Source organism: Anabrus simplex, chromosome 1 (assembly GCF_040414725.1).
Source record: "Anabrus simplex isolate iqAnaSimp1 chromosome 1, ASM4041472v1, whole genome shotgun sequence".
In the NCBI taxonomy this organism is placed as follows: domain Eukaryota; kingdom Metazoa; phylum Arthropoda; class Insecta; order Orthoptera; family Tettigoniidae; genus Anabrus; species Anabrus simplex.
In genome coordinates this window covers 1335534492-1335562310 of record NC_090265.1, presented here as the reverse complement: position 1 = coordinate 1335562310, position 27819 = coordinate 1335534492, and the positions used below count along the sequence as shown (strand labels likewise).

Genomic DNA, 27819 nt, shown 5'->3' with positions numbered 1-27819 from the left:
TGAAAGAACTCATGTGGGACAAAATTACGGCAGCCTGACTCTCCGAAAACCGCAAAAGTAGTTAGTGGGGCGTAAAACTATTATTATTATTAAAAGGGGAAACCGATCTGCTGCCGAATTGGCCGCTAGCTAAAATCAGGACTGGGATTGAGTTGGTGGGAAAGGGGGTCTGGGCTTTTTCCTGGCCTTAACCCCAATTTATTGAAGTCGGCACTTGGTATGGATTTAGCCCCGTTCTACAGCCGAATGCCCTTTTTTACGCCAACTCTATAATTATGTATTCGCTATTGCGTGTTTCTCGGTGTTTGTGTTCTTATTTGCCAATCGCCAGGGAAACACGCATTAGTGAATACATTCCTCCACATAGGACAGGCGTCAGGAAGGGCATAGTCGTAAAACTGGGCCATACCGACGTAAGCTGCCGGCCTCAATAAGTTGGGAATAGACCAGGAGGAAGAAGTTTCAGATCACTCCGGACTATCCTGATTGGCTACCATTTTTGTTTACAACCTGACCGTTGTCTATCTTCATTTTTGTATTGTTTTATTTGTACTGTACTTGAAAGCATACATTCCGTTTAGAAAGCCCTTGAAATAGTTACGAATAAATTAGAAGGGCCGCGTGCGCCATGTCCTGCCTGTTACACGAAGTACTGCAATTTAAGGCTTCCTACCGAACAGTTCCGTACGTCAGCTTCTAGCCCACGATGAACATGCACGAGATGGTTACGTGAGTACGCGCCAGTGAATTAAATTCATGGCAGAATCTTGATTCGAACTAGGGATAATCGAACGAGAACACCAATTGGACGAGAAGCTACCATGTGTCAACCGCAAGACCACGAGAGATGAGAAGCAAGTGGTATTGTGATGAGGGAACTGACCTGAACTACAGTGCAACATGTGTTCGCTGCGGAGCAAAAACGAACCGGTCTTGTTTTGGCGAAGGCCGTGGAATCACGTGCTGAGGTCTATAGTGCTGCACAACTCCTCCAGCGTGATGATGCTTATTCATTCAGTTGTGCATCATGCTGGTCTTCTCACTGGCGGTGCTATTGGCCCTGTCGGGTTTCTCGACATGGGCAGAGGAGATATCTGATACTGTCCTGGGACGAGTCCGCCAATTCTTATCCACTGTCCCCTCAGTTCCTGGGATACCCATAAGATACAATGTGACAGCCGCATGCTGGGACCGAGAGTCGAGAAGTGGCCTCATAGGACTGTGCCGACCAAACGTACCAAAGTGTGTAAGTCCTGCAGGATGTGTCATCAATCCCAATGCTTGGAACTGGCCACTGCCTCAAGATGAGCGAGATTTCGTGGCCACTTTCATGGAGGGTGGAGTGTTCCGAGCCGAACCAGGGGTGTGTGACACGGAAAGCAAGAGGTGAGCTAACTAACAAATACGAATTTATTACTACTTCGTGAAAAAAAGCTGGAGCAATGCTTATCTGGAGCGCACTTTCCTCTTGTTTGGCTGTATTAATGTTTATTAATGTTTCGTCGTAATTTATAGTTGGCATCTTCGTGATGATCCAATCAAGTCCAAACAATTCGATAGCGCGCTTTGGAGATTACTTCGTTGACCGTAAAAATCCTTCACCAGTACACGAAACAACGTTTGTCGGTCCTTTCCATTGGACCATCTGCTTTAATATCAAAATTCCATAAGATACTAATGCTACACTTCAATGGCGTACGCAAGGGAGCGGGAGGGGGGGGGGAGGGAGGGGAGGTTAGCTGGATTAACTCTGTCCCCCTTTTAACATTTTAACCTCTCTTTTTTTTTTCAACATAAAACAATATACGAATAAAGAAATATAAATTGAATATTTTTGTTAGTTTCTCACATTGAAAGTAACACACCTGAAACCAGAAATAACAATAATCTAATAATGAGAGTAGCAATAATCATCATAATAATAATGGTAATGTTAGCAGTAGGACACATTATATTAAAATAACTGTACATTGCATTTGAATAACCGTTCTTAAATACACCCCCCCCCCCTCCTTGCGTACGCCACTGGCAGACTTATTGACCGTCTCTTTTAAAGAAGTTTGGCGATCATTATAGCATGTGTATTTCTGTCCTAACTGTTTCAATAAGCTATTGTTGATTGAGACCTGTCCATTGTATTATGTTACAGAACTCCTTTTCCTCTCTTTCCCTGTATATTCCTTCCCATTATAACTGAGACGATTCACCATAGATACGCTGGTTTTCTTATTTTAATGCTGTGAACCAGCTCTCTCTTAGGTCCTACTTTGCATAAGACCTTGTTTGGTCATCCGTGCTGTCCAAAGTATTTTCAACATACTGTACCCTTCGAGTGTCTTAGGATATGGCTGCAATACGTCGATGTACTCACATCTAAAAAACTTCGAGTTTACGCTCCATAGCTGTTTTAAGTGTTCATGATTCTATTCCATAGGTAGAGCCCTGCGGGGATATGCAAAATACAACCTGTGACAATAAAGTTCGGTGAATGAAGTCAGAACGGTCGATCCGGCAACACTGGCGACACACAACGCTGCATCTGCGTAGCAGCAGGTTTTGATCACCTGCTCCCAACGTTGTTCAGTTGAGCATCGTGTGTGTGCCGTGTAAGACCTGTTTGACAAAGTGCGTGTTTAGTGCGTTGGTTATGAACTGCGAACAGGAACATGAACGACCAAAAGATCAATGTACAGTACAGTTTTGTTTTAAGCCTGGCAAAACACCGAAAGAAACGCATGCGATGCTGGTACGTGTTTAAGAAGACCAAGCACTGTTCTTGAAGGGTGTGCTTGAAGTGTGTGTACGAGTGGTTCGTCCGTTTTCGAGGAGGCCGGGAAAGTGTTTCTGACAACCACTGTAGCGGAAGACCGACGACCGCCGTCAGTGACGAAAACATTGAGAAGGTGAGGACATTAATCACGAACGATCGGCGATTAACTGTGCGCATGATAGCGGATGAACTGCAGATTAACCGTGAATCCGTGCGACAAATCGTTACCCAGAAGTTAGGGAAGAGGGAAACGTGTTCGCGTCTTGTGCCACATAACTTGACTGACGATCAGAAGCAGGCAAGTTTAGAGGCTTCACAGGATTTTGTCAAAACGGCGGATGCCAAACCAAATTTCTTTAACTGTATTGTCACTGAGGATGAAACCTGGTGTCCCAGGAACAATCCTGAAACGAAACGGCAAAGCATGGAATGGCGTTCTCCGGGATCCCATCGTCGGAAAAAGGTCAGAGCCGAAAAGTCACGCATCAAACTCGATTTGAAAGAAAAGAGATTTGACGATATTCCTGACATCCAATGACACGTGACGAGGCTTTTGAATACTATCTGAAAGGAAGCCTTCTTGCAAAGTTCCCAGGACATGTATCGCCGATATCAGCAGTGCATAGTTATGGGAGGGGACTACTTCGAAGGACATTAAGATTACTGTCATGCATTGTTCATCTATGTTGATAGTACAGGACTACTCACCGGACTTTATTGTCACAGGTTGTGTTATCCGCATCCGCATCCGCGAATGGTTATCCGCGGATATTGCCACTATTTAACTATATTACACCCAAGGTATTCAAACGGATTGATCTGTTATGATAATGCAACCCCTCAGTGACAGATTTATGAGAAATTTCCTCTCGCGCAACTACCGACATATTGAGCGGTTCTCTTTCGGAACCTGTTCCTTCCTTCCACTAATTGTGGGCAGGAGCCAGTTAGGCTTACGTGAGATTTACGGCTTTTGAAGGCTCTTTATATATCACCATTCTCCCGTTCAACAAAAATAACTGCATGGCATGTATGAAAGACTGATTTGTTGAAATTTGTAGAGTATGACTGAGTGAAAATCAATAAACATAATTATTTAGAAATTTTCAGCAAAATTATCGCATTGCCACACTGTTTCCATCCACCAAGACTCTAAGTTTGCGGATAATCACAGGGTTCTATCCATAGGACAATACACTCAACATGGTTTTCAACAAATCTCATTCGTAAATTTAAACTGAGCAGAGGGCCAGAAACTAATTGCTCTTCTGTCTGGTTCCTTGGCTGCATGGTCACTGTACTGGTCTTTGGTTCAGAGCACCCAGGGTTCGACTCTCGGCTGGGCCGAGTGTTCTACTGCGTACGGTTAATTCTTCTCGTTCGAGGACTGGGTCCTCAATACTTTTCATTATTATACATACAGGGTGAACCTGAAGAGCCTTTATGAGCGTTAGAGGTTTGGTCATACTGATAAATAACTTAAAAAATCGGTATCTCGCGCCGGAGTAGCCTATCAGCTGCTGAAGTTAGGCCAAAGTTTGTATTCTACGTACCTTGAAGTTAGGCGATCAGATCGCTTCATGGGCGAATTCAAATAGGCCTGGTAAATATGCACGTAGTTTAAGACCGGGTTGCGTGGTGACTAGACTTCCGGTGCAACGAGCCCGTGCCACATGGCTGTTTAACGAATATTTTATTAAATGACTGATCACCGAGCAGCTACCGATGCCGATAAAGCAGCACTGTGCGTTTCAGCCAGTGTCAACGTAGCGTACTTGCGCGATCCTGTCAGCAAGGGTCTCTACTGAAACCCCTCTCCCGGCGACCTTTTTCCCCTCGATTGGTGTTCTCAAGTTCAAGCAGATCAAAGCCCATTTAAATTCGTCCGCGAAGCGATCTGATTGGCTAACTTCAGCAGGTGTAAAACGACAACGGTGCGAGTTATCGAATTATGTGTATTTATCTTTTCTTTGGTAGTGGCTTTACGTCGCACAGACACAGATAGGTCTTATGGCGACGATGAGATAGGAAAGGCCTAGGAGTGGGAAGGAAGCGGCCGTGGCCTTAATTAAGGTACAGCCCCAGCATTTGCCTGGTGTGAAAATGGAAAACCACGAAAAACCATTTTCAGGGCTGCCGACAGTGAGATTCGAACTCACTATCTGCCGGATGCAAGCTCACAGCCGCGTGTCCCTAACCGCACGACCAACTCTCCCGGTGTGTTTATTTATCAGTACGATCAACCCTTTAACGCTCAGATACACGGTTCACGTTCTTTCCGACCACTCTGTATATGCGCATGATTGAAAGTGATTTGATAGAACCTGAGGATATTCTTGTTGAACGAAACATGGCGTGTATCTTTTACAGGTATGTTGTAGCATTGCATGTTCCATTTTGAACTTGTTGGTTCGACAAACTGAAAGCTTTAAGTTACATTAGCTAAGTCGACACTGGAAAGTTTTTTTGTTTTTTTGTTTTTTTGTTTTTGCTTTTCGTCGCACTGACACAGGTAGGTCTTATGGCAACGATGGGATAAAAAAAATGCCTAGGAGTTGGAAGGAAGCGGGCGTGGCCTTAATTAAGGTACAGCCCCAGCATTTGCCTGCAACAGTGGAATTCGAACCCACTATCTCCCGGATGCAAGGTCACAGCCGCGTGCTTCTAACCGCACGGCCAACTCGCCCGGTACTGGAAAGTATGGCTTCCTTCTTAACAAATAAATAACGTTTCTCTTCATACAGACACACCACGCTACTGTCCGGCTCCATGGCTAAATGGTTAGCCTGCTGGCCTTTGGTCACAGGGGTCCCGGGTTCGATTCCCGGCAGGGTCGGGAATTTTAACCTTAATTGGTTAATTTCGCTGACACGGGGGCTGGGTGTATGTGTCATCTTCATCATAATTTCATCATCATCATCACGACGCGCAGGTCGCGTACGGGCGTCAAATCAAAAGACCTGCATCTGGCGAGCCGAACTTGTCCTCGTACACTCACGGCACTAAAAGCCATACGCCATTTCATTTTTACCACACTACTAACCACCCCAGTCGCACGCAATAGCAAATAGCCTACATCCCGCCACACAGGTTGCCATCAGGAAGGGTATCCGGTCGTAAAACAGTGCCAAATCCATGTTAAAATGTCGACCTCTATAATTTGGGATTAAGTCTAGGAAGAAGAAGGAGAAATATTGTAATTCTACTTCTCGAAAAAAATGAATTCAATTTTAATTAGTGGACAGTCCGGCAGCCGAGGTAATTGAATCGCCATTATTTTACCGTTTATTTTAATTGGGACAATAAAATGGCGTGTGGCCTACGAAGAGACCTGGTGCAGGTCTTTCGAGCTGACGCCGTATAGACGATCTACGCGTCTATGAGGATAGGGCCTAACTATGATGAATTCCGCGAGTCATCTGAATTAACCAAAGAATGTTAAAATACCTGACCCGGCTGTGGATCGAACCCGGGACCCTCAGGACCAAAGGCCAGCACGCTAACCATTTAGCCATGAAGCCGGACATTTTAAATTGGTAATAGAACATCATGACTCACAGAAATCGTTAATACTGTAGGCCTATAAGCTACTACTTCGTTACAGAATAAACGGGAAACTTTGCAAGGCTTAGGGGCCATACATTCAATTTCACTACAGGCTGTTTTGCCTTTCAGCGTTCAGTCTGCAAGCCTCCACAATCCTCTATTTGCAGCTAACTCTGGGGCCTTGTTTAGTTCCAGACATCTCATCATTAAATCTCAAAAACCAAGCCTAACCGCCGTCATCTTGCTTTCTCTCTACTTCTCTTACTGTCCTTGGCCGAGTCCATTATTCTCTTACGTAACATAGCCTCCTCCATTCGCCTCACATGCCACCCACCACCGAAGCAATTTCCTATGTACAGCTTCATAGCTTCATCCATGGAGTTTATTACCAACTTCGCCTTTATCTCCTCAACTCGAGCACCCTCCTGTTATTGTTCCCACCCGTTTGTACTAGTAGTCATTCTTGCTACTTTCATGTCTGTTACTTCCAACTTACGAATAGAGTATCCTGAGTTCATAGGGGAGGCCCAAAATGCATTTACTGTTACGGGAACTCTTAGCACATAATTTTAAATAATAAATCATTTTCCCTCTCTTTCTCTCCCTACTGTTTGAGTTTTGTCGTTGCTGTATGAGAGAGCGTAATTTCTCCAACACTATTATTTATTTATTTATTTATTTATTTATTTATTTATTTATTTATTTATTTATTTATTTATTTATTTATTTATTTATTTATTTATTTATTGGTTTTTCACTCGGACTCAGCGAGGGATCCCACCTCTACCATCTCAAGGGCAGTGTCATGGAGGGTGAGACATTGGGTCGGGGGATACAACTGCTATGCTGAACAGGGGCCTTGTGGGGGATGGGAAGATTGGAAGGAAGAGATAAGGAAGAGGGAAGGAAGCGGCCGTGGCCTTAAGTTAGGTACCATCCCGGCATTTGGGTAGAGGAGAAGTGGTAAACCACGGAAAACCACTTCGAGGATGGCTGAGGTGGGAATCGAACCCACCTCTACTCAGTTGACCTCCCGAGGCTGAGTGAACCTCGTTCCAGCCCTCGTACCACTTTTCAAATTTCGTAGCAGAGCCGGGAATTGAACCCGGGCCTCCGGGGGTGGCAGCTAATCACACTAACCAGTACACCACAGAGGCGGACAACTTGTAGTTCTAACAGACGTAAATTTCCTTTGGCTTGGTCCACATTTTCTTTCATTGCTCCGCCTCAGACTTTCTCTCGCACAGTGAAAAAGTGTAACGATTGTTGGACTTGCATCATTAATGGATACAAATAACGATTTTCACCCTTAGCTACCCACCCACACAGCGCCCCCTTTGCCACGATCGAAATGCTTTCTGGCAGGGGCCGGTAACAGATAATTCTGTGATCTACTGAGCATTTCTCGCATTTTAAAATGATCTACCCTTTAAACAATTGCAATTACACCACACTTTCAATTCGCCTCGTGACAGTTCGCGCCGAAAATTTCAAGAACTGAATGGCAGTTATTTCGTATTTGTTCCTAAAATTGTCAAATAATCAGCTCTTTAGGATTTTCCAAAATAAATAAATAAATAAATAAATAAATAAATAAATAAATAAATAAATAAATAAATAAATAAATAAATAAAACAATTATAGTGGTACTCGTGTGAATGCAATACTTTTAATAACATGGTCAGAATGAGGTTGTGACCTATCGTAGGTTCCTTTCGTTTTACGGACTTCCTTCATAAATTCTCATTTATGTCTACGGTTTTTATTGTAATGTTTGCTTAACCACAACAGCCATGTAGAGTAACGCTCGCGTTCCGATGTCATGACCTGTTCGTACCTCACTGTATAACGATTCTCCTTCTATCCTTTTTCGAACTACAGTACTCTACAATATGCTAATCGTTGTGTTGGCCTTGACAATTGGATGAAGTGGCGCTATTCGCACTCTATGAAGCTTAAATAATCAGCTACTTTATGAAATGCTTCTTCAATATTAGTTGCCCATCTTTAAACAGCTAGTTATTTATTTTTGTTAAAACCTTCGAAACTCGGTATAAGCAGTTGTGGCTACTGAACATTTATACCATCTATCGGTTTAGTAAACATCATCTGCTGTATAGAAAAATGACATATTTTTTACTAGTGGTCTAACGTCGTACTTAATACATTGAAGGTTTTCATCGGCACAAGGATAGGAAAGAGTTAGGATTGGGAAGGTAGCGGCCATGGCCTTAATTAAGGTTCAGACCCAGCATGCGCCTGGTGTGAAAATGGGAAACCACGGAAAACCATCTTCAGAACTGCCCACGGTGGGATTCGAACAGAAAATGGATTTTTTTTCAGTTTCTTAATTTTCACTTTCGTCAGTTCTGAGTTCACTAAAAACTCTGCATTTACATTTGAATTTACTGTTTTGAAATGTCTTCCAGAAATTCTCCTATCACCGACTTTTTTTCTCTCGCGATCTACTCAGTCTGTTCTAATGATATAGGTACCGTTAGATCGCGATCTACTCAGTCTGTTCTAATGATATAGGTACCGTTAGGTCGCGATCTACTCAGTCTGTTCTAATGATATAGGTACCGTTAGATCGCGATCTACTCAGTCTGTTCTAACGATATAGGTAACGTTAGATCGCGATCTACTCAGTCTGTTCTAATGATATAGGTACCGTTAGATCGCGATCTACTCAGTCTGTTCTAATGATATAGGTACCGTTAGATCGCGATCGACGTGTTGCTGGCCCCTGATTTCGAGTTACAAAGAAAATAGCTATTTTTTAAATAAGATGTCCACTTTATTTTTATTGGATAAAGCACTCTAGAAAACACAGAGCAGCAAGATTTTCCTGGAAGTCTGTTAGAGCTGGAAAGAAAATACGTATGAACATTTGATGTGATGTCGTCTTACTCCACATGCCTGCACACACGGAAAATTGGCGTTACGAAAATCAGCCTATTTATCACAGACTGTCTCTGGAAAATTAAAAGTGATAGATTCGATATTCCTATCTTGCTAGGTAATTCAAGGCCTTCACTAAATTTAGCGTGATGATGCCACCCCTGTCCACAAGCGCCTTGTTTACGCGCACTCACAAGGGACACTACCCAAAGAGTGCACCGCGATTTTTATGAAACTAGAGTTACTGAAAATACTTTCAAAATGATGGACAATGATACCTTTATTATCAACGATCATCAGTGTTCAATTAAATGAAATGACGTATGGCTTTTATTGCCGGGAGTGTCCGAGGACATTTTCGGTTCGCCAGGTGCAGGTCTTTGATTTGACGCCCGTCGTGATGAGTTTGAAATGATGATGAAGACGACACATACACCCAGCTCCCATGCTAGCGAAATTAACCAATGATGGTTAAAATTCCTGACCCTGCCGTGAATCAAACCCGGGACCCCTGTGACCAAAGGAAAGCACGCTACCATTTAGCCATGAAGCCGGGCAGTGTTCAATAGTGTAAATGTAGAACTTCAGTTGCAAAAAGCAAAGCAGTCATCTCCGTGCAGCCCGTAAAGGCCCTTGGAGGGAAGGAAGGTAGGCTTCGACTTGGCGGAGTAGAGTGCCTTTGCCCACAGGAATTAACCTGGTACTCACTTTTTTTTGTAGGCTGAGTGAACCTCAGGGCCATGTGTACCTCCAGGAGTGAACATCTCATTTCTTAAATTTGTCTACTTCCTGACGGGGAATCGATCCCACGTCCTTCCTGGTGAATCGAGCACGTCTCGTCCCACATCCAGGCGCGCAGGTCGCTCATGGGTGCTAAATAGAAATACCTGCATCGGCCGAGCCGAACATGTCGTCGGACGCTCCCGGCACTAAACGCCATGCGATAAAAAAAGAACGGCACCACTTTGGTAGCCTTAGAACAATTATTAAGGGAGACGTTACATGGTGTACGCAATGTTGATCATTACAATTGTATTGGGTTCGGGCTATGATTACAATGCCTACAAGAAAACAAGATTACCGAGCTCGATAGCTGCAGTCGCTTAAGTGCGGCCAGAATCCAGTATTCCGGAGACAGTAAGGTTCGAACCCCACTGTCGGCAGCCCTGAAAATGGTTTTCCGTGGTTTCCCATTTTCACACCAGGCAAATACTGGGGCTGTACCTTAATTAAGGCCACGGCCGCTTCCTTCCCAGTCCTAGACCTTTCCTGTCCCATCGTCGCCATAAGTGCGACGTACAGCAACTAGCAAAAAAAAAAAAAAAAATGAAAACAAGATTATGTCGCCCAGTCAGACAGTAAAGGCCGTATATTGATACAATTAAATCACAATTTCACCACCTGACGATGGAATGTAGGTTATAGCCTCTGAAATGCACAGTAGATTAAATAACTTTATACCAATTTTGGCTGGTAACAACAGTTAGACAAAAGAAAAGGAATAAAACTAAAGTAATTTATTTTCTCGAGCGGCGAATCAGGAACGCACAATAAACTCTCTTGGAATCCTAGGGTAGTTTTCGTAACACTTCTGTGACGTTTTCGAAACACTGCTAGTCTATCATCAAGGAAGTTCCACTTGGAAGTCACTGTATGCTGGGTTTTGACATACTCCTCGGAATACAGAGGATGACTATTCCCTTATCTTCTACCATCATCCCATTAAGTGACAGAGTCTCTGTTGAAACTACACGTTTTGTCACTGTCAAGGTAATGTATAAGCTGCTTAGGAAATGGTACTCGACTTCCTGTTTGTTGTTGTAAATTTCGAATTCCTGGACTGTACTAACATGATTCAACCAAAGTACCTCAGCTCTCCATCTTCACTTAGTGTTAACGTTAGTTTTGCATAAAGCTATTGAAATGAAATGGCGTATGGCTTTTAGTGCCTTGAGAGTCCGAGTACATGTTCGACTCGCCTTGATGCAGGTCTTTTTATTTGACTCCCATAGGCGACCTGCGCGTCGTGATGAGGATAAAATGATGATGAAGACGACACTACACCCAGCCCCCGTGCCAGCGGAATTAACCAATGATGGTTAAAATTCCCGACCTTGCCGAGAATCGAACCCGGGACTCCTGTGAACAAAGGCCAGCACGCTAACCATTTAGCCATGGAGCTGAACCATAAAGCTATTGAGGAGTAGTAACGCTCAGATTCCAAATGTTATTTCAATTTTCAGGCGTGTAGGGTCTGTTGCACTTCACTTGGTTCAACAAATCTCAAATTTTCTGAAAATGAATTCAGGTAGGCTTACACTCACAGTGCGGTGCAGTAAAATTGAATGACCGGGCGAGTTGGCCGTGCGGTTAGGGGTGCGCAGCTGTGAGATTGCATCCTAGAGATGGTGGGTTCGAACCCCACTGTCGGCAGCCCTGAAGATGGTTTTCCGTAGTTTCCCATTTTCATACCAGGCAAATGCTGAGGCTGTACCTTAATTAAAGCCACGGCCGCTTCCTTCACACTCCTAGGCCTTTCATGTACAATCGTCGCCATAAGACCTGTCTGTGTCGGTGCGACAAGTTCTAAAAAAAAAAAAAGTAAAATTGAATGACCTGGAACAGGATTTTTTTTTTGCTATGGGCTTTACGTCGCACCGACACAGAAAGGTCTTATGGCGACGATGGGATAGGAAAGGCCTAGGAGTTGGAAGGAAGCGGCCGTGGCCTTAATTAAGGTACAGCCCCAGCATTTGCCTGGTGTGAAAATGGGAAACCACGGAAAACCATTTTCAGGGCTGCCGATAGTGGGATTCGAACCTACTATCTCCTGGAACAGGATTAAGGTTCTTCCTGGCCTGTTTCCTACTAGAGAGTGGCAATAATGTTAATCAAGCGAAGTTTTACGGGCGGATGCCCTTCCTGACGTCAACCATGGGTGAAGGGATGTATTCACTATATTGCGTGTTTCTGTGATCTGTTGTATGTACGTGAAGGCGTGTGTTATGGCGATCACAAACACTTAGCCCAAGAGATAGGTGAGTTAACCAGCCGCGGGTAAAATTCCCGCCTCGGCAGCGAATCGAACCCTCGATCATAAAAACCAAAGGCCACTACGTTGACCAGACCTGGAAACGATTAATGTGAACTACAATGTACTACATATACAGGATGGTCTAATTTGATGTAATGCATTTTAACTCAACTTATATTATTATAGCACAATCGGTCTGTTGCCATTTCTTGCTGAATGCAGTACTTTTACATTTGACACTTGGCAAAGGCCGAAGCTGAATAAAGCTTCCATCGAAGCTTCAGTCTCTACTACAGCTGGTGACAGTACGGAAGCTGCTGAGGTAAGGGGAGGTACTGAGTACTGAGGGGTGCGGCTGAGTGTTATGAATGGTGTTGCCCATAGGCTCAGTCATGCTGTAATAGCACTTTCTGTCCCAGTAAGGAAAGCAATGCCTTATCATGCCTAGTACACCTCATTCGGCGCCCCCATTGGTGTTTGCCCTTGGAGGTAATATTTAGGGATCCAACCAGCCTCTGGACTGATGACCAAAGATAAATACCATAAAATACATTCCAGTAGTTAACGAGATAGATGTCCACCTCCATGGCTGAGAGATCAGCGTCTTGACCCCTCTGTCTTCGGAGCACCGGATTCAATTTCATACCTGGTCGAGGGATTTTAATCTTAACCGATTAATTCTCTTGGCTCTGGATGTTTGAGCTGTCCCCAATGTTCCTGTAACTCACACATCATCCACCAGTACAACACGATGTACAGTAGGCTATGTCGCTCATCCTTGTTGGAGGTCTGCCTTACAAGGGCTGCACCAGGTTAACAATAGCCACACGAAATTATTATTACCTCCTCCCAATGGATGAGCACTTCACGCCCCTCCCTCTTCAAGGTCTACTCTCTAGCTCAGCTCTCCGTAATCTCTATACATTGCACATTTCATAAAAGGAGGCTATTTCTCTTTATGTCACACCAGATCATAAGATCGTATATTGATTTGTGTTTGTTTCCTCCGATTTGCTTTAAGCCAGTCATAGAGGAAAGCAGTGAGGGCTGGGTGGAATGATGTGTTACTTAGAGAAGTGTGGAAACCTTACGCAAGAAAGCTAATTTTTGTTAGTGGCTGTACGTCGCACCGACACAGATAAGTCTTATGGCGACGATGGGATAGTAAAGGCCTAGGAGTTGGAAGGAAGCGGCCGTGACCTTAATTAAGGTACAGCCCCAGCATTTGCCTGATGTGACAATGGGAAACCACGGAAAACCGTCTTCAGGGCTGCCGACAGTGGGGTTCGAATTCACTATCTCCAGGATGCAAGCTCACAGCCACGCGCCCCTGACCGCACGGCCAACTCGCTCTGTTACGCAAGAAAGAAAACAGTATTGTGATCGATGTGCCTTTGCTGGCGACCTAGTTAACTATGTCTTCTGGTATGGGCCAAAAATAGTTGTTACTTTCATTGACTTGTCTTAGTCTTAATTAACCTTGATTTTGACCATGTGAAAGTGACTGAAGTATGAGCGATGCTAGTAATTCCATTCCTTATGCAGCCAGTCCCTGCTGCGGATGGTCTGAAAATGTCTCTCATAGGGTCGGTTAGTGCGTGTATTTCAGTGGACTTAGTAGACTGATATGCAATAACAACTTCTGGCTTGGGGAAAAAAGCAACGAAAAACTACCTCCCTGTCCGTTTCCCTAGAATACCTCTTCAGCAACCCCTAGGCCATCTATGACATCTTAAGAAACAGACCAGCCTTCGGGCTGAATTCCCGACATACATTGTGATTAGCAAAGGGCCAGAGTTTCTGCTCGCAGGTGTACGTTGCACAGGGGAAAGTGTTTCACGTCTTCCTTTTGAACTCACACGTCAAACCTCAACTTCGAGCCTTGTGACATAAATACCAGCCAAAGCCCAGCACAGTGACCAGAGAGCTTTGTAAAACAGATAACTTCAGTAGTTACGGGACACACCGAGCAAGTTAGTCGTGCGGTTTGGGTCACGTAACTGTGGCTTGTGTTCGAGTTCGAACCCTGCTGTCGGAAATCTGTGGTTTTCCATCTTTAAACCAGGTAAATTCCGGGGCTGTACCTCAAATAAGGCCACGGCCACTTCCTTCCAGTCCTAGCCCTCTGCTATCTCATCGTCACCATCAGACCTGTCTATGTCGGCGCGACGTAAAACAAATAGCAAAATAGAACGTTAGCTGTAAGACTACACAACGCCACGAGTGAGAGAAAATCCATGGGAAGAAATGAAACATCAAATTCACACTGCAGATTCAGTAGTTTTCTGCCACACATGTGTACAACATTGAGAACAGCTGCAAATATTTGGTGTCCTTAAGTAGATATGCTTATGCGATGTCACTCTATCCGCGTACTGAGAATTCCATCTTTTTCTTCAGTGAAGGTCAAGAAGGACGAATTTTTTGTTTGTTTTTCATCTGTATCACAGAAGTTGAATATTATTTCAATGTTATCTAAGCCACGAATATACAACACATTTTAGAAAGCAAGTTCGTCTCCGTAGAGATCATATACGCTACTTGTGAAAAATTAATGCTTCTATTTTATTCAAATTAGAAACAGAATACAATGGAGTGGTCAGTACTTTGCCAACAGCAATTACCTTGGTCCTCAAATCTGTTTTACCGCACTCTAGATGAAATCTTTGATCGCGTCCCTCTCCTAATTGTGTAATCACTTTTCCGTTGGAGCCAAGGACTCGTTAGGAAATGCAGAACGTATGGCAACTGGGAATGAAAGAATGAATGAATAAATAAATAAATAAATAAATAAATAAATAAATAAATAAATAAATAAATAAATAAATAAATAAATAAATAAATAAATAAATAAATAAATATACCGAGCGAGATGGCTACGCGTTTACGGCCGTGTGGCTATCAGGTTGTATTCTAGCAGATGTTAGCAGCCCTGATTGAAGGTGGTTGTTTGTGGTTTCCCATTTTTACATCAAGATAATGCTGGGGCAGTACCTTGATTAAAGCCACGGACGCTTCCTTACTGATCGTAACCCTTTTCCATCCCACCGCTGCAGAATTGCCGAACGTGGTAGTGAATAATAATAATAATAATAATAATAATAATAATAATAATAATAATAATAATAACAATAATAATAACTTTCGAAACAAATAGCCGAATTCTATGACAACAGGAGTAAAGCTAAAGCAGACACAATGAAATGGATTGGCGAAACCAAAACCGATTAATTTGAAACAGGCAGGAATTACATCAGCAGGTGTCCAAAACAGGGTACTCTTCAGATCCAAAATTCACAAATGGCAAGTTGTCCAAGAGAAAAGGCCAAAGAAGAAGACTGGAACAACCTGGTCTGAAGACAGAAAGGAAGCCTACATTAAAATAATGAAAGAAATATGACTACAAAGGAAGGCAAATCCTCTAAGTTCTTTGCGTAGTCCTAATGGGCTTATTCGCTCATATAATAATAATAATAATAATAATAATAATAATAATAATAATAATAATAATAATAATAATAATAATAATAATAATAATAATAATAATAATAATAATAACAATGTATGTTGGGTATTCAGCCCGAAGGCTGGTTTGATCCTCCACAGTTCCGCCAACAGTTGTCACAGATAGCCTAGGCGTCACTGAAGAGGCATACTAGGGAAATGAGGAGTGAGGTAATTTCCCGTTGCTTTCCTCACTGAGCCAGAAGTTGCTATTACATATCAATCTGCCAAGCCTACTGAAATGCATGCACCACTGACCCTATGGGTGATATTTTCACACTATTATAATAATTTCGTGTGGCTATTTCTACCCGAGTGCAGCCCTTGTAAGGCAGACCCTCCGATGAGGGTGGGCGGCATCTGCCATGTGTAGGTAACTGCGAGTTATTGTGGTGGAGGATAGTGTTATGTATATTTTCACACCATTCATAACAGGGACTGGCTGCATAAGGAATGGTATTACTAGCATCGCTCATACCTCGGTCACATTCATATTGTCAAAGCCAAGGATGAGACTGAGACAGGTCAATGAAAGTAACAAATTTATTCTAGTGCATACCAGAAGACATAGTGCACTTTAAACACTACATCTCGCCAGCAAAGGCATAATAATAATAATAATAATAATAATAATAATAATAATAATAATAATAAAGTACATTTTCAAACCTTTAACTGCGGAGTACAGAAACTTTGCTTTGAATGAGTTCTTAAGGGTGCCGGAAAATATATGGACATATATCTCTCGCAAACATCAGTATCCTAATACAAAGATATACCGAGCTCGATAGCTGCAGTCGCTTAATAGCGGCCGGTATCCAGTATTCGGGAGATAGTGGGTTCGAACCCCACTGTCGCCAGCCCTGAAGATGGTTGTCCGTGGTTGTCCATTTTCCCACCAGGCAAATGCTGTGGCTGCATCTTAATTAAGGCCACGGCTGATTCCTTTCCGCTCCTAGCCCTTTCCTATCCCATCGTCGCCATTAGACCTAAGTACGTCGGTGCGACGTAAAGCAAATTGTAAAAAAATAATAAAAAACAAAGATACCAACGGTGCTGGTTGGCTGCGTAGTTAGGATCATGCAGTTGTGTGCTAGCATTCGGGAGGTAGTGGGTTCGAATCTCTGTACCGTATATAAGGTCATGGTCGATAGTGGTGGTGGTGATGATTTTTGGTTAAGAGGAAGTGCAACTAGGCAACCATCCTGTATTTGCTGTAACAACAACTTTCTCAATACTAGCCCTTTCCCATCCTCGCATTGTCGAAATTCTTCTACGTGTAATTGAGACTTTAAACCACTAACAAACAAAAAACTACCAACTGTGGTCGGATTATCATCATGGAACACTGATCTCAGCGGATAAGCACAAACATCAACAGTGTTAAGTAGACGTAAACGGAGTAATCTTGGACGGAGAAGAACGTAATTCACAAACTCCATGTAATTATTCCTCTAGACAGCTTGAGCAAGTGTTCGTTTTCGGGTCGGATATACATTAAATTTTAATAACTACTGATTAAAGTTGACCTCTAAGGTGAAGTCGGATAGTCATTGGCGTTTTCTTCCTAAGATAACAGGTTCGATGCCTCTTGCAATCAGTGGAATTTGAGAGCATTGTAAAATGTGACAGCTCTGCGTCGTTGGCTTATGACCTATTAAAGAACTCTATTGAGACAAACTTTCACCACCTGATCATTAAATACTATGCGTCTTAACTACTGCACGTTTTCGGAAGCCTTTCTTGCAGCTCCAAATCGCTATATTCATTCTCTAGCACCGTTTATATTTTTCCTCCGTCCAACTGTGGTCCTAATTTTCTTCTTATGGAAGTCCTTCAAATTCTTGAATTATCTTCCCTACTCAATCCAGCCCTTTCAAGATCTTTCTTGGCCCCTTTACATCACTTATTAGAAATTTAAAAATGTTCTTTCGTTTACCTTTTTTTCTTTCCATTCTGAATAGATGTTCGTGGAGATGGAGTCTTCGTTTCCTTTTCGGGTCAAGACCTTTCTGCGCGATTCTATTCTTCAAGGAAGACTTGACTGTGCTAACTGTGCATAAGACGTACATCCCAGCCATACCTCACTTCAATCAGAATCTGATTGGCACATTTTCCCTCCAGAAGAATAAGATATGAACCTGAAAATTCGAGTGCCCTGCTTTACCGAACTGTATTATTATTATTATTATTATTATTATTATTATTATTATTATTATTATTATTATTATTATTATTATTATTATTATTATTATTATTTTAATAATAATATGGCCTCAGCTACGGTGTGCAGACATTTTAATTTGACGCCATCTGGCTGTCTGCTCGTCAATTTCGACGTTCCGTTTTACTCTAGGCCCACTAGATGGCAGACCGAGTAAACCGAAACTCTCTTGGGCGTCTGTGGCTGAGATTTAATGAATTTTGTCTGGTAAACACCAAATGTGTCACCAGAGATCTTTTACATGCCGACATCGTACGACATGGAGTGTCGAATGGACTTTTTTCCGCCCTTCAAAAATCCGACTACCTCTGCCGGGTTTTAACCCGCTATCTTGGGATCTGGAGGCCGACACTCTACCACTGATCCACAGAGGCAGCTATTATTATTATTATTATTATTATTATTATTATTATTATTATTATTATTATTATTATTATCAAGGAAAATTACTTCACTGTGTGTTCAACCCCTGTCTTCGGTCTTCAAACTCACGCTTTGGCCTAGCCTGTTTCAAAATTTACCAACTGCTACTGAGGAAAATATTTCCACTATTTCTCACCTCGGCACTAACAAGTGGGATTGAGTGGTTAGCCCTATGGCCGATCGACTTTGCCCTCACCCCCATTTCTGTTGTAGGCTGAATGAACCTTAGGGCCACGTTTCTCTCCAGAAGTGAAAGTCTCTCTTCTGAATTTCTCGACTAGTTGACTGAGAACTGAACCAACTTCCTTCCGACTTAATCGAGTTCTTTGCTCCCTCGGAGAGGTAGCTCCCAAAAGACGCAAGAATAGGCTATTTTGAAAATCTGCTCAGTGTAAAAGGAAATCTTTCTGATGTTCATTCGAAAGACGACAATGATCATGATATTATGCTGAAGGAAATGAAAAGGATGCTAAATAGCCTACAGTAACATAAAGCAGCAGGAATAGACGAAATTGTACCTGGAATAGTGAAATATACTAGGTAGACAAGGATAGCATAGAGTAATAGGTGATGATAATTGTTTTAAAGGTCAATGGCCCTTGGGTAAGTACCCTCTGATTTGATGAGAGCAGAAATTGAACCTTTCTATAAGTAGGGGAACATCCATTAATCCAACATCTATCGATATGTCGGATGAATATACCAGGGAATGTGTTCATAGACATTTTAGAAAAGGGAAACTGAGCACTTGTGGAGAATAAGTTGGATGAAAAACAGTACGGTCTCACACCACAGGGGGGACCGTAATGACCAGATTTTCAGTATGCGCCGAGTCATTGAAAAAAAAGTTTGCGAGAGGAAAAAACAGCTTCGCCTATGTTTCATAGATGTAGAGAAGGCATTTGACAGAGTATCAAGGGAAAATATGCTGGCCATATTAAAGGATTATGATATTTAAAGTTAGTTATTAAAGATAATCAAAAGCATTTATGTTAAAAATGAGGCTGTATGAAAATAAAAAATGGAATAACTTCTTGGTTCATTGTCATAGGAGTTAGACAAGGGTGTACACTTTCACGCTTATTATTCATCATTTAATGAACACTTTACTGACGATTTGTTCAGTTGAGTGGAAATATTGTAAATGAATTGTTCTTTATGGAAAAAATGAAATTGCGTATGGCTTTCAGTGCCCGGAGTGTCCGAGGACAAGTTCGGCTCGCCAGATGCAGGTCCTTTGATTTGACGACCGTAGGCGACCTGCGCGTCGTGATGAGGATGAAATGATGATGAACACGACACACACACCCAGCCTCCGTGTCAGCGGAATTAACCAATTATGGTTAAAATTCCCGACCTTGCCGGGACCCCTGTGACCAAAGGCCAGCAGGCTAACCATTTAGCCATGGAGACCAGTCACAGAGCTAGTTGCTACAGACAGAGTTGTGGAGACGCTTGAATTATTCAGAGAGAAAGCAAGCTTGTAGTTTTAAGTGACTGTTGATATCGTGATCATAGCCATGGGACCTCCAGTTTTACGTAGAAGCCGAACCGCAAGGACGTGAGATTTCTGTTTAAAAACCCATAGTGCATTGGCCAGGACCAAGGACCAAGGGGGAAGTTTTCATTCCCCTTCCCGAAGGGAAGGGGCGGGCCACCTAGAAGGTTACGCCTTCTCTCTGGCTAGGAGATTTGGCGGGGTTTGGGGATTTGGAGAGGTTTGATGTTAAAGGGAAGAAGCTTTGGATTTAGTGGAGTAGGTGTGTTTGGCCTCTTGGCTAAGGTGCAGTGTCCGTCCTTTTGCTTTTTATTGATTTCTTAGTGTTACATACATTACATGGTTTTTACAATGGTTTACAATCATTAATTGGTTTACATATAGGCTTATCTTCTAATGGTGGTGCGGTTGTTGGGGAGGAATAGTGGGGCGATTTGTTGAGAGAAGGAGGTGATGTTGGCTAAGGCGGTGAGAAGGAGTAGAAGGAGCTGGGAGTTTTGATGTGAGTTAGGAGGGTGGGTGGGGAAGGTATGGTTTTGGGTTGGGTTAGGTTGGGAGCGGGTGGGTTGTTGGGGAGGAGAGCGTGAGGGTTCCACCCGGTGGTGCTTCCCGAAGAGTTGTATCCCTTGTTGAATGAGACGTTGGGTTTCTTCGGGAAGCTGGGGTTGGAGGCGTATCATGAAGGTTTTGGCCAGGATTAGAATCGCGGCCACCTTGGCCACTCGTCGTTCACAGATGCTTGTAGACTGAACACTGATAGGCATATCCCACCTGATGACAGTTACAGTTACGTCACATAATCAGTACGTGGAGAGTGGGGATATTCCGAAATTAGAATATTTCTTAACATATTTCTCTGTCTGTTTTCACGTTAGTTGACTCCAATTACATCTATGACGTTGTTGTTTATAATGTGTAAGTAATAGAGTGCTGTGTAGGTGATGATGCTTATTGTTTTAATGGGAAAAACAACGTGATGAACATTCTCTTCAAGTCGGTTGAGTGGCGCAGATGGGAGAGCGTTGACCTTCTGACATCAATTTGGCCTGTTCGATCCCGGCTGACTACGGTGGTATTTGAAGGAGCTCAAATACACTAACCTCATGTCGGTAGATTTACCAGCACATAAGAGAACTCACGCAGGACACAATTCTTGCACCTCTGCATTTTGAAAACAGTAAAAGTAGTTAGTGGGACGTAAAACCAATAAGCCGGTCTGAGCGGCTCAGATGGTTGAGGCACTGGTCCCAACTTTGCAAGTTCGATCCTGGCTCAGTGCACTAATACTCGGTCAGATTTAATGGCTCGTAAAACAACTCATGCGAGACAAAATTCCGGCACCACGGCGTCTCCGAAAATCAACAAAAGTAGTTAGTGGGACATACAAATAATCACATTATTATTATTTCTATTACGTAATAGAAATAGCCGTGCGGTTAGGGGCGCGCAACTGTGAGCTTGCATCCGGGAGATAGTGGGTTCGAACCCCACTGTCGGCAGTCCTGAAGATGATTTTTCCGTGGTTTCCCATTTTCACACCAGGCAAATGCTGGGGCTGTACCTCAATTAAGGCCACGGCCACTTCCTCCCACTCCTAGGCCTTTCCTGCCCCATCGTCGCCATAAGAACTATCTGTGTCGGTGTGACGTAAAGCAAATTGTAAAAGAATTATTATTATTATTATTATTATTATTATTATTATTATTATTATTATTATTATTATTATTATTGTTGTTGAAATTGAAAATCCACAGCCTGTTTCCAGTCATTCGACCGCGCCAGGAATGGAATGAATTAAGACCCAATCTAGCGGCGAGGATGGGAATTATACCGGCTGTCGAAGTCTGTCGCACTCCTCTGGGGCTATGATTAATGACTGACAGATGAAATGAAATGCTATTGGAGAGTGTTGCTGGAATGAAATATGACGGGGAAAACCGGAGTACCCGGAGAAAACCTGGCCTTTATCCGCTTTGTTCAGCACATATCTCACATGGAGTGACCGGCATTTGAACCACGGAACCCAGCGGTGAGAGTCCGGCGCGCTGCTGCCGGAGACACGGAGGCTCCCATTATTATTATTATTGTAATAAAAAGAAATAACATTAACGCTGTTCATTGTAGAGAGAGAAAGAATGGATGTATCAGCAAAAGAAAAGAAAAGAAAATCGATGGGGAATGGTGAACTTGAATTCCACTATCGACAACCCTGAAGATGCCTTTCTGTAGTTTCCCATTTTCACACTAGCCAAATCCTTGGGCTGTACCTTAATTAAGTCGACGGTTGTTTCCTTGCCTCTGCTAAGCCCAGTCATATCCCCATTGTCGCCATGTCTGAGTCGCGTGACATATAACCAGAAGAAAAAATATATTCTACAACTACATCATGTGCTAACTATTTTTAATAAAATTGTTTGGTTTGCAGCTATCCCATATCCTGGGTCCCGCAGCAGAATGGAGGCGTCCAGCAAGAGGTAAGTTATAGTGTAGCTCAGCTGATATTCTGGGTGGGCCGCGTCTTATTCTCTTACTTGTTTAATTACTGTATGTCCGAAAATACATTTCACTACCTTATCCGTCCCCTCGTGTCTCAAAACTTGAAAGGGGAAAGAGTCCGAGCGGTTAAGATGAAATTGCTTGCTTCATGTGAAGGCCTAGGGACATGTTGGTCAACAGTCCCGTATGCTTAGTTTGTGTGAACTCTATCTGCGAACTGTTATTGGTACTTGCAATCAAATGGAGTCGAGGCTGAGAATCAGGCTCCTTTGGCCCATGTATTTTACATAAAGTCCAGACGCTTTCCTCGTCCCCATATTGGATCACTTTCATGTTTTTCTCCTTGCTGCAGAGACAAGTTTTGATAAAAATGTGTCCAGTCCCCTAATACCTCAGTTCCATTAACAGCAGATGCTCTAACTCTACAGCGAGCATCTCTCAACCAACCAAGAACTTAAGACAGATTTGGTAACAATACATTTGAGAAATTTTAGCGGTGTAGTGCTGCTCCAACAAAGGCTCCTGAAATGGATATTAATATTATTATTATTATTATTATATCATAAACTTATACGGTTACGAAAATATGACTGCCTGTTTTATTGGGCTAATTTAATTTAGGATGACCCAGTTAGTACATACATACAATAATACTTGAAAATGAATTACAACAGTTCACTAATTAGTAGCTATTACCCTCAAAGCGGGTCTTCAGCTGGGGCTGGTATTTACCTGGAACGGGAGGTCCCTCCGTAATCTTGATTGACATGTCTCTACTTTCGCTACGCACGCACTCGAGCAGTTCCCCTTAGTTGGGTTCGAACACAAGTCTGTTGACTATCACGCAGCACGACGATACAATCAATTCACGTGACTGCTCCACGCACTGAACTACTCAACACACATCACTCGACATTAACATAGCACCAATTCAGGTACTCTCCAATACTCCTCACGACGATACTCTCTCAACACTACAATCCAACAACAACGACAACAACGCCAGCACTTCACCATGATGACACTCTCTCCCTCTCTGTGTCAACGATCACAGCTCTGCTCCAAAAACACTACACTCAATGACAGTCTGTTCGCGGCGAACGTGTTTTATATGTCGGGTGATGAAGTTCTGGCATGTTTGGGGAGCGTACAGAATAGAAACCTCCTAGCTTTGCTTTCCAGAAAGTCCACGGAGACACCAGACGAAAAGCACAATACAACTAGAGGCCGTCACATGCCCTCAGGCCGGCTGAGAGGTGGCCGGCCTGACTCACTTATCCCTTCCAGAAAAAACCGACGGGGACTGCATGCAATGAGCACGTAACAACACATACAGATATATTCATTATGCCTTTCAGCGTTCAGTCTGCAAGCATCTGTGAATTAATAGCGCTCCATAATCCTCGTTTTGCTACGAGCTCTTCGGCTTCATTTAGTTCCACACATCTTATCATTATACATATATTACTAAACAGAACGATTTCATTAAATATGGCAATTTACAAATTGAATACTAATCTACTTACTTAAATGTAATTGTCGACTGATGCTGCAGGAAAAACCTCTTTGTATCTCCTGGTGCAAATTTCTAAAACTATTTATAATCATAATTATTTCCTACCATTAACTCTGAAAAATGAAAAATAGTTCTAAGCTGCAATGTTTTCTTTAATCACGCATCCTTTCTCTATTGTCTTTGTAGAAAGTTGGAGAAATTACCTTCCTAATGGCTTTTTTCTGATTTTTCCAGCCATGCCATTTCTTCCAATTTCTTCAAGGTTATGATTTATTTATATATTTATATACTTATTTATTTAATTTCAGTTTTAAATATTCCATCATTTACCACCTTTATATTTAATATATAATTGTCGCTTCATGGTCAATATTTTTATTTCACCTCGAAGCATACTCTACAGAAGAAGGCGAAATACCAGCTGTCCTTGGGAACGCCACCCTGATGAGGTTTTGTGATTTCGGCGGAATACAAGGTCAATTTTAGTTTTGTTAGGGTATTTAAGGCCAGATTCCTTCTTGTTGCAAATGGCTGGTCTTACTGAAAATTTCATCCGAAGTCAATGGGATGGGAATTGGAAGTCGAGTGATTAAACTTCTGTCACCCCCGCTCGCCCCCCTCCCCCGCCACATATCTTTTGCAAGATTAAGTATTATAATAATTCGTAATATAATAATTATATATCTTGAGTGCACAATAATACCACTCTTTTTATGGGCTTGAAGTTTTGGAAATGAACACTGCCTGACACAAAAAGTAATATCTAAAATTGCTATGTCTCCGAGTACAGCACGACACAATCAATCAATCAATCAATCAATCAATCAATCAATCAATCAATCAATCAATCAATCAATCAATCAATCAATCAATCAATCCTGATCGCAGCGAAGGAGCATACTTTTCATGGAGATTCCTTGACTAGTTAACATACGAAGGTTGATTGATACTTTTCCCATAAAAGGATGGAATGCTATACCTTTGAGTGAGTTTAAAGGATAACATTGATTTTAATTGCCTTAAACATTGCTTGACATTTTTCTTATCATAGAAGTTTATTACAAAGTGTGTATCTGAAAAATGCATATTAAAGAGTAAGGTAAGTTACAAGGACCTCTACATGGGATGTGTTGTGCTACTTCTGTGAATCACTGGTACATTGTCGGCCTCTAGATCAGAAGGTCGCAGGTTTAAACTTGGCAGAAGTAGTTGGATTTTTTAAGGTCAGAGAAGGTTCATTCGTTACTCTATGATGTACGATGCCAGTTTATACGAGATATCTGGGATTACATTTCACCTTTATCCGACAATATCAATTAAAATCAGCCGTAGATCGCCCAATTCCAGCCTCTAGTGCAGGAAAATGGAACGTCGGCATTGGCACGGAAGCAGCTTAACTGCTGTCAAATTAAAATAGTAGTGCTATTATTCAGTCCAAATCGTGAAGAATCGTATCTCCCAAGCTTTTTAATGAAACTGCAATTTTAGTGGTCTTGGCAGACTGATATGTAATAGCAAATTCTGGTTCAGAGAGAAAAGCAACTGGAAACTACTTCACTCCTCATTTCCCTATAACGCCTCTTCAGCGATACCTAGGCCAAGACAGCTAATGGTGGAGCTCTTGAGGATCCAACCAGCCTTCGGGCTGAGGACTGAACATACACATATTTAATGAAACCACAAATGTCAAATATACTAACCAATCATTATGTAATCAACTCCTTATACTTATTTTTAAATTTCCCTTGTTTTGCTGTATAGTTTGTACTCAGGGGCAGACTCCAGTTAGGAAGTTAATTATTTATTATTATTATTATTTGTATTATTATTATTATTATTATTATTATTATTATTATTATTATCCGTACTAGAGTCCTCTCAAGGAGATGGTGGGTTTGAACCCTATTGTCAACAGCCCTGAAGATGGTTTTCCACGGTTTAGCTCAGCTACTCAGGGATGGCAAACTAAGCCATGGTTGGCAATGTCCACCGCCGTCGTCAGACTGTTCTGCTGTGGCTGGTTTAAGTCAAGATAACGAGTAGGACATTTTACCTCGGCAAGTGACGACAGTAAAATGTTGCACCAACAGTGGGGCCTAAGTCACGATAGCGAGGAGGATAATTGTACACGTTGTGCATCAGTAAAATGTTGCCAAACGTAAGGGCTTGAGTCACGATAACGATGAGGAAACCTGAGTCACGATAACGATAAGGATATTTCGGAAAATCGTGTACTAGAGAAAATGTGAAATAATGTTGAGGCTATGCCACATTATGGATGATAAAATCGTGCGCCAGAGTTGAGAGTGAACTCGAAGAAATAGATAAACGCCCGATGAGTAAGGCTAGGAGATACCACTATGAGAATAATTTATCTACTGAATGAAAGGTATAATTCAAGTATGTGTTAGAGTAATTTCCCAAAATTTTGAATACTGGTTTGAGTGTTTTGACTGATCACTTTGATCGAGTAAACATTGAATTTCACATTTTTATTAAATAGTTGTTGAGATAATGTTGCATTAACAGTGTGATGTGTTCGATAGGAGGATGTTGTGATGTTTATCGTTTGTATTCTTATCATACGCCGTGGAAGTCGCGGGCTCACCGATGACCAATCGTTTTCAATTAAATACAGTATGTCTATGCAGGAGGGAAAACCGGCCCAAGGGCAGTTTCTCCAAATGGTGAAGGAACTATATGAAAGTATAAAGGAGAGTATGGAGGCGTATAGGAAGGACTTGCGGGAACTAAGTGAAAGTATAAAGGCGGATGGGAAAGACTTGAAGGAGAAGTTAGAAACAGTGAATGTTAAACCGGACAGTATACTTGGACGGACATATAACACTCAGTCTCACAAATCAGCGTCACAAGTAGTTAAGCATGTGGAAAACCAAGTGAATGTCGCAAACCATATCCAAGAGAATAGGCCGGATAGGGATGTTTCGCAGGCAGCCAGACAAGAGAGTAATGGGCAACGGTTTGAAACCATACCAAACCAGGATAGTAATAACTGGGAACAGCCTAGCTACCTGTACGGAAAGTGGAATGGATGCCGTGATCAATGTAGGAGGAACCAGGGTCGATGCCGGGCAAATGCTTACCAAAGACGCAGGCACCATCGTGGAAATGAAGCCGATAGAAGATGGAATAATTACAACTCCATACGTTCTGATCTATGGCATGGGTCTGAAGAGGAAAGGGAAAAATATAAACGAATTGGTGCCAATAAGAAGAAGAGGCCTAAGAAAAGCAGCAGTAACGAGAGTGATGAAAGTTCAGACGAGGATGCCAGTGATGACGATTATAGTCCGTCAAAAGGGGCTAAAGGAAATGCCAAGAAGTGTAAACCAGCTGCTAAAATGAAGAAGATGAGGAGGATGATGATGAAGGGTAAGCCAGCTGCTAAAATGAAGGAGATAAGGAGGATGATGAAGAAGAAGAACGGTAAACCACCTGCAAATATGAAGAAAGGCAGTGGCAACGGTAGTGATAAAGACAGGGATTTGAACCCAGAAGCTTCGCATTTTGATGTGAATGCAAGTTCGTCTAGAAGTTGGAAGGACAAACCAGCTAACTTCCAATAAGTTAACTACAATTCACTGGAGATCTACCCCGCAACCCAGAACTCTCCATGTAACCAAGAACTACCAGGAAGCTGAAGGCATCAACCAACGTCCGTACACCAGGAGATGAGCAACTGCATAAGAGAGAAGAAAGGAATTTATGTTCAAAGGTCATGTTTCATCAGGTGTCGAAATTAGAAATTTCACCATCTGGATGTTTTAAAGGAAATTCCTTGTCACAGTGCGAAAGGAATTCGTGTCTTGGGGGAAATATGAACCCATGACCTTTGTGCCCTAATAATATTATGTATTAAATTGTCAATTGGATAAGAAGTTCGATT

At 42.3% G+C, this 27819-nt stretch overlaps 1 protein-coding gene across 4 annotated transcripts in view; it reads left to right on the top strand.

The window, feature by feature from the left end:
• LOC136858320 (multiple epidermal growth factor-like domains protein 10) overlaps window positions 1-27819 on the top strand; it is a 65646-nt gene that overhangs the window by 5950 nt on the left and 31877 nt on the right. Inside the window, exons 1-2 of one of the 4 annotated variants that reach the window (XM_068225488.1) lie at window positions 939-1386; window positions 22326-22374. The exons of 1 other annotated variant lie outside the window; for it this stretch is intronic. In XM_068225488.1, coding sequence (XP_068081589.1) covers window positions 1028-1386; window positions 22326-22374 — 408 coding nt within the window. In that variant the 5' untranslated portion in view covers window positions 939-1027. Of the gene's footprint in view, window positions 1-938; window positions 1387-22325; window positions 22375-27819 lie in introns of those variants that run through there. 2 more of the 4 variants (XM_067137767.2, XM_067137768.2) reach the window with 2 other exon arrangements.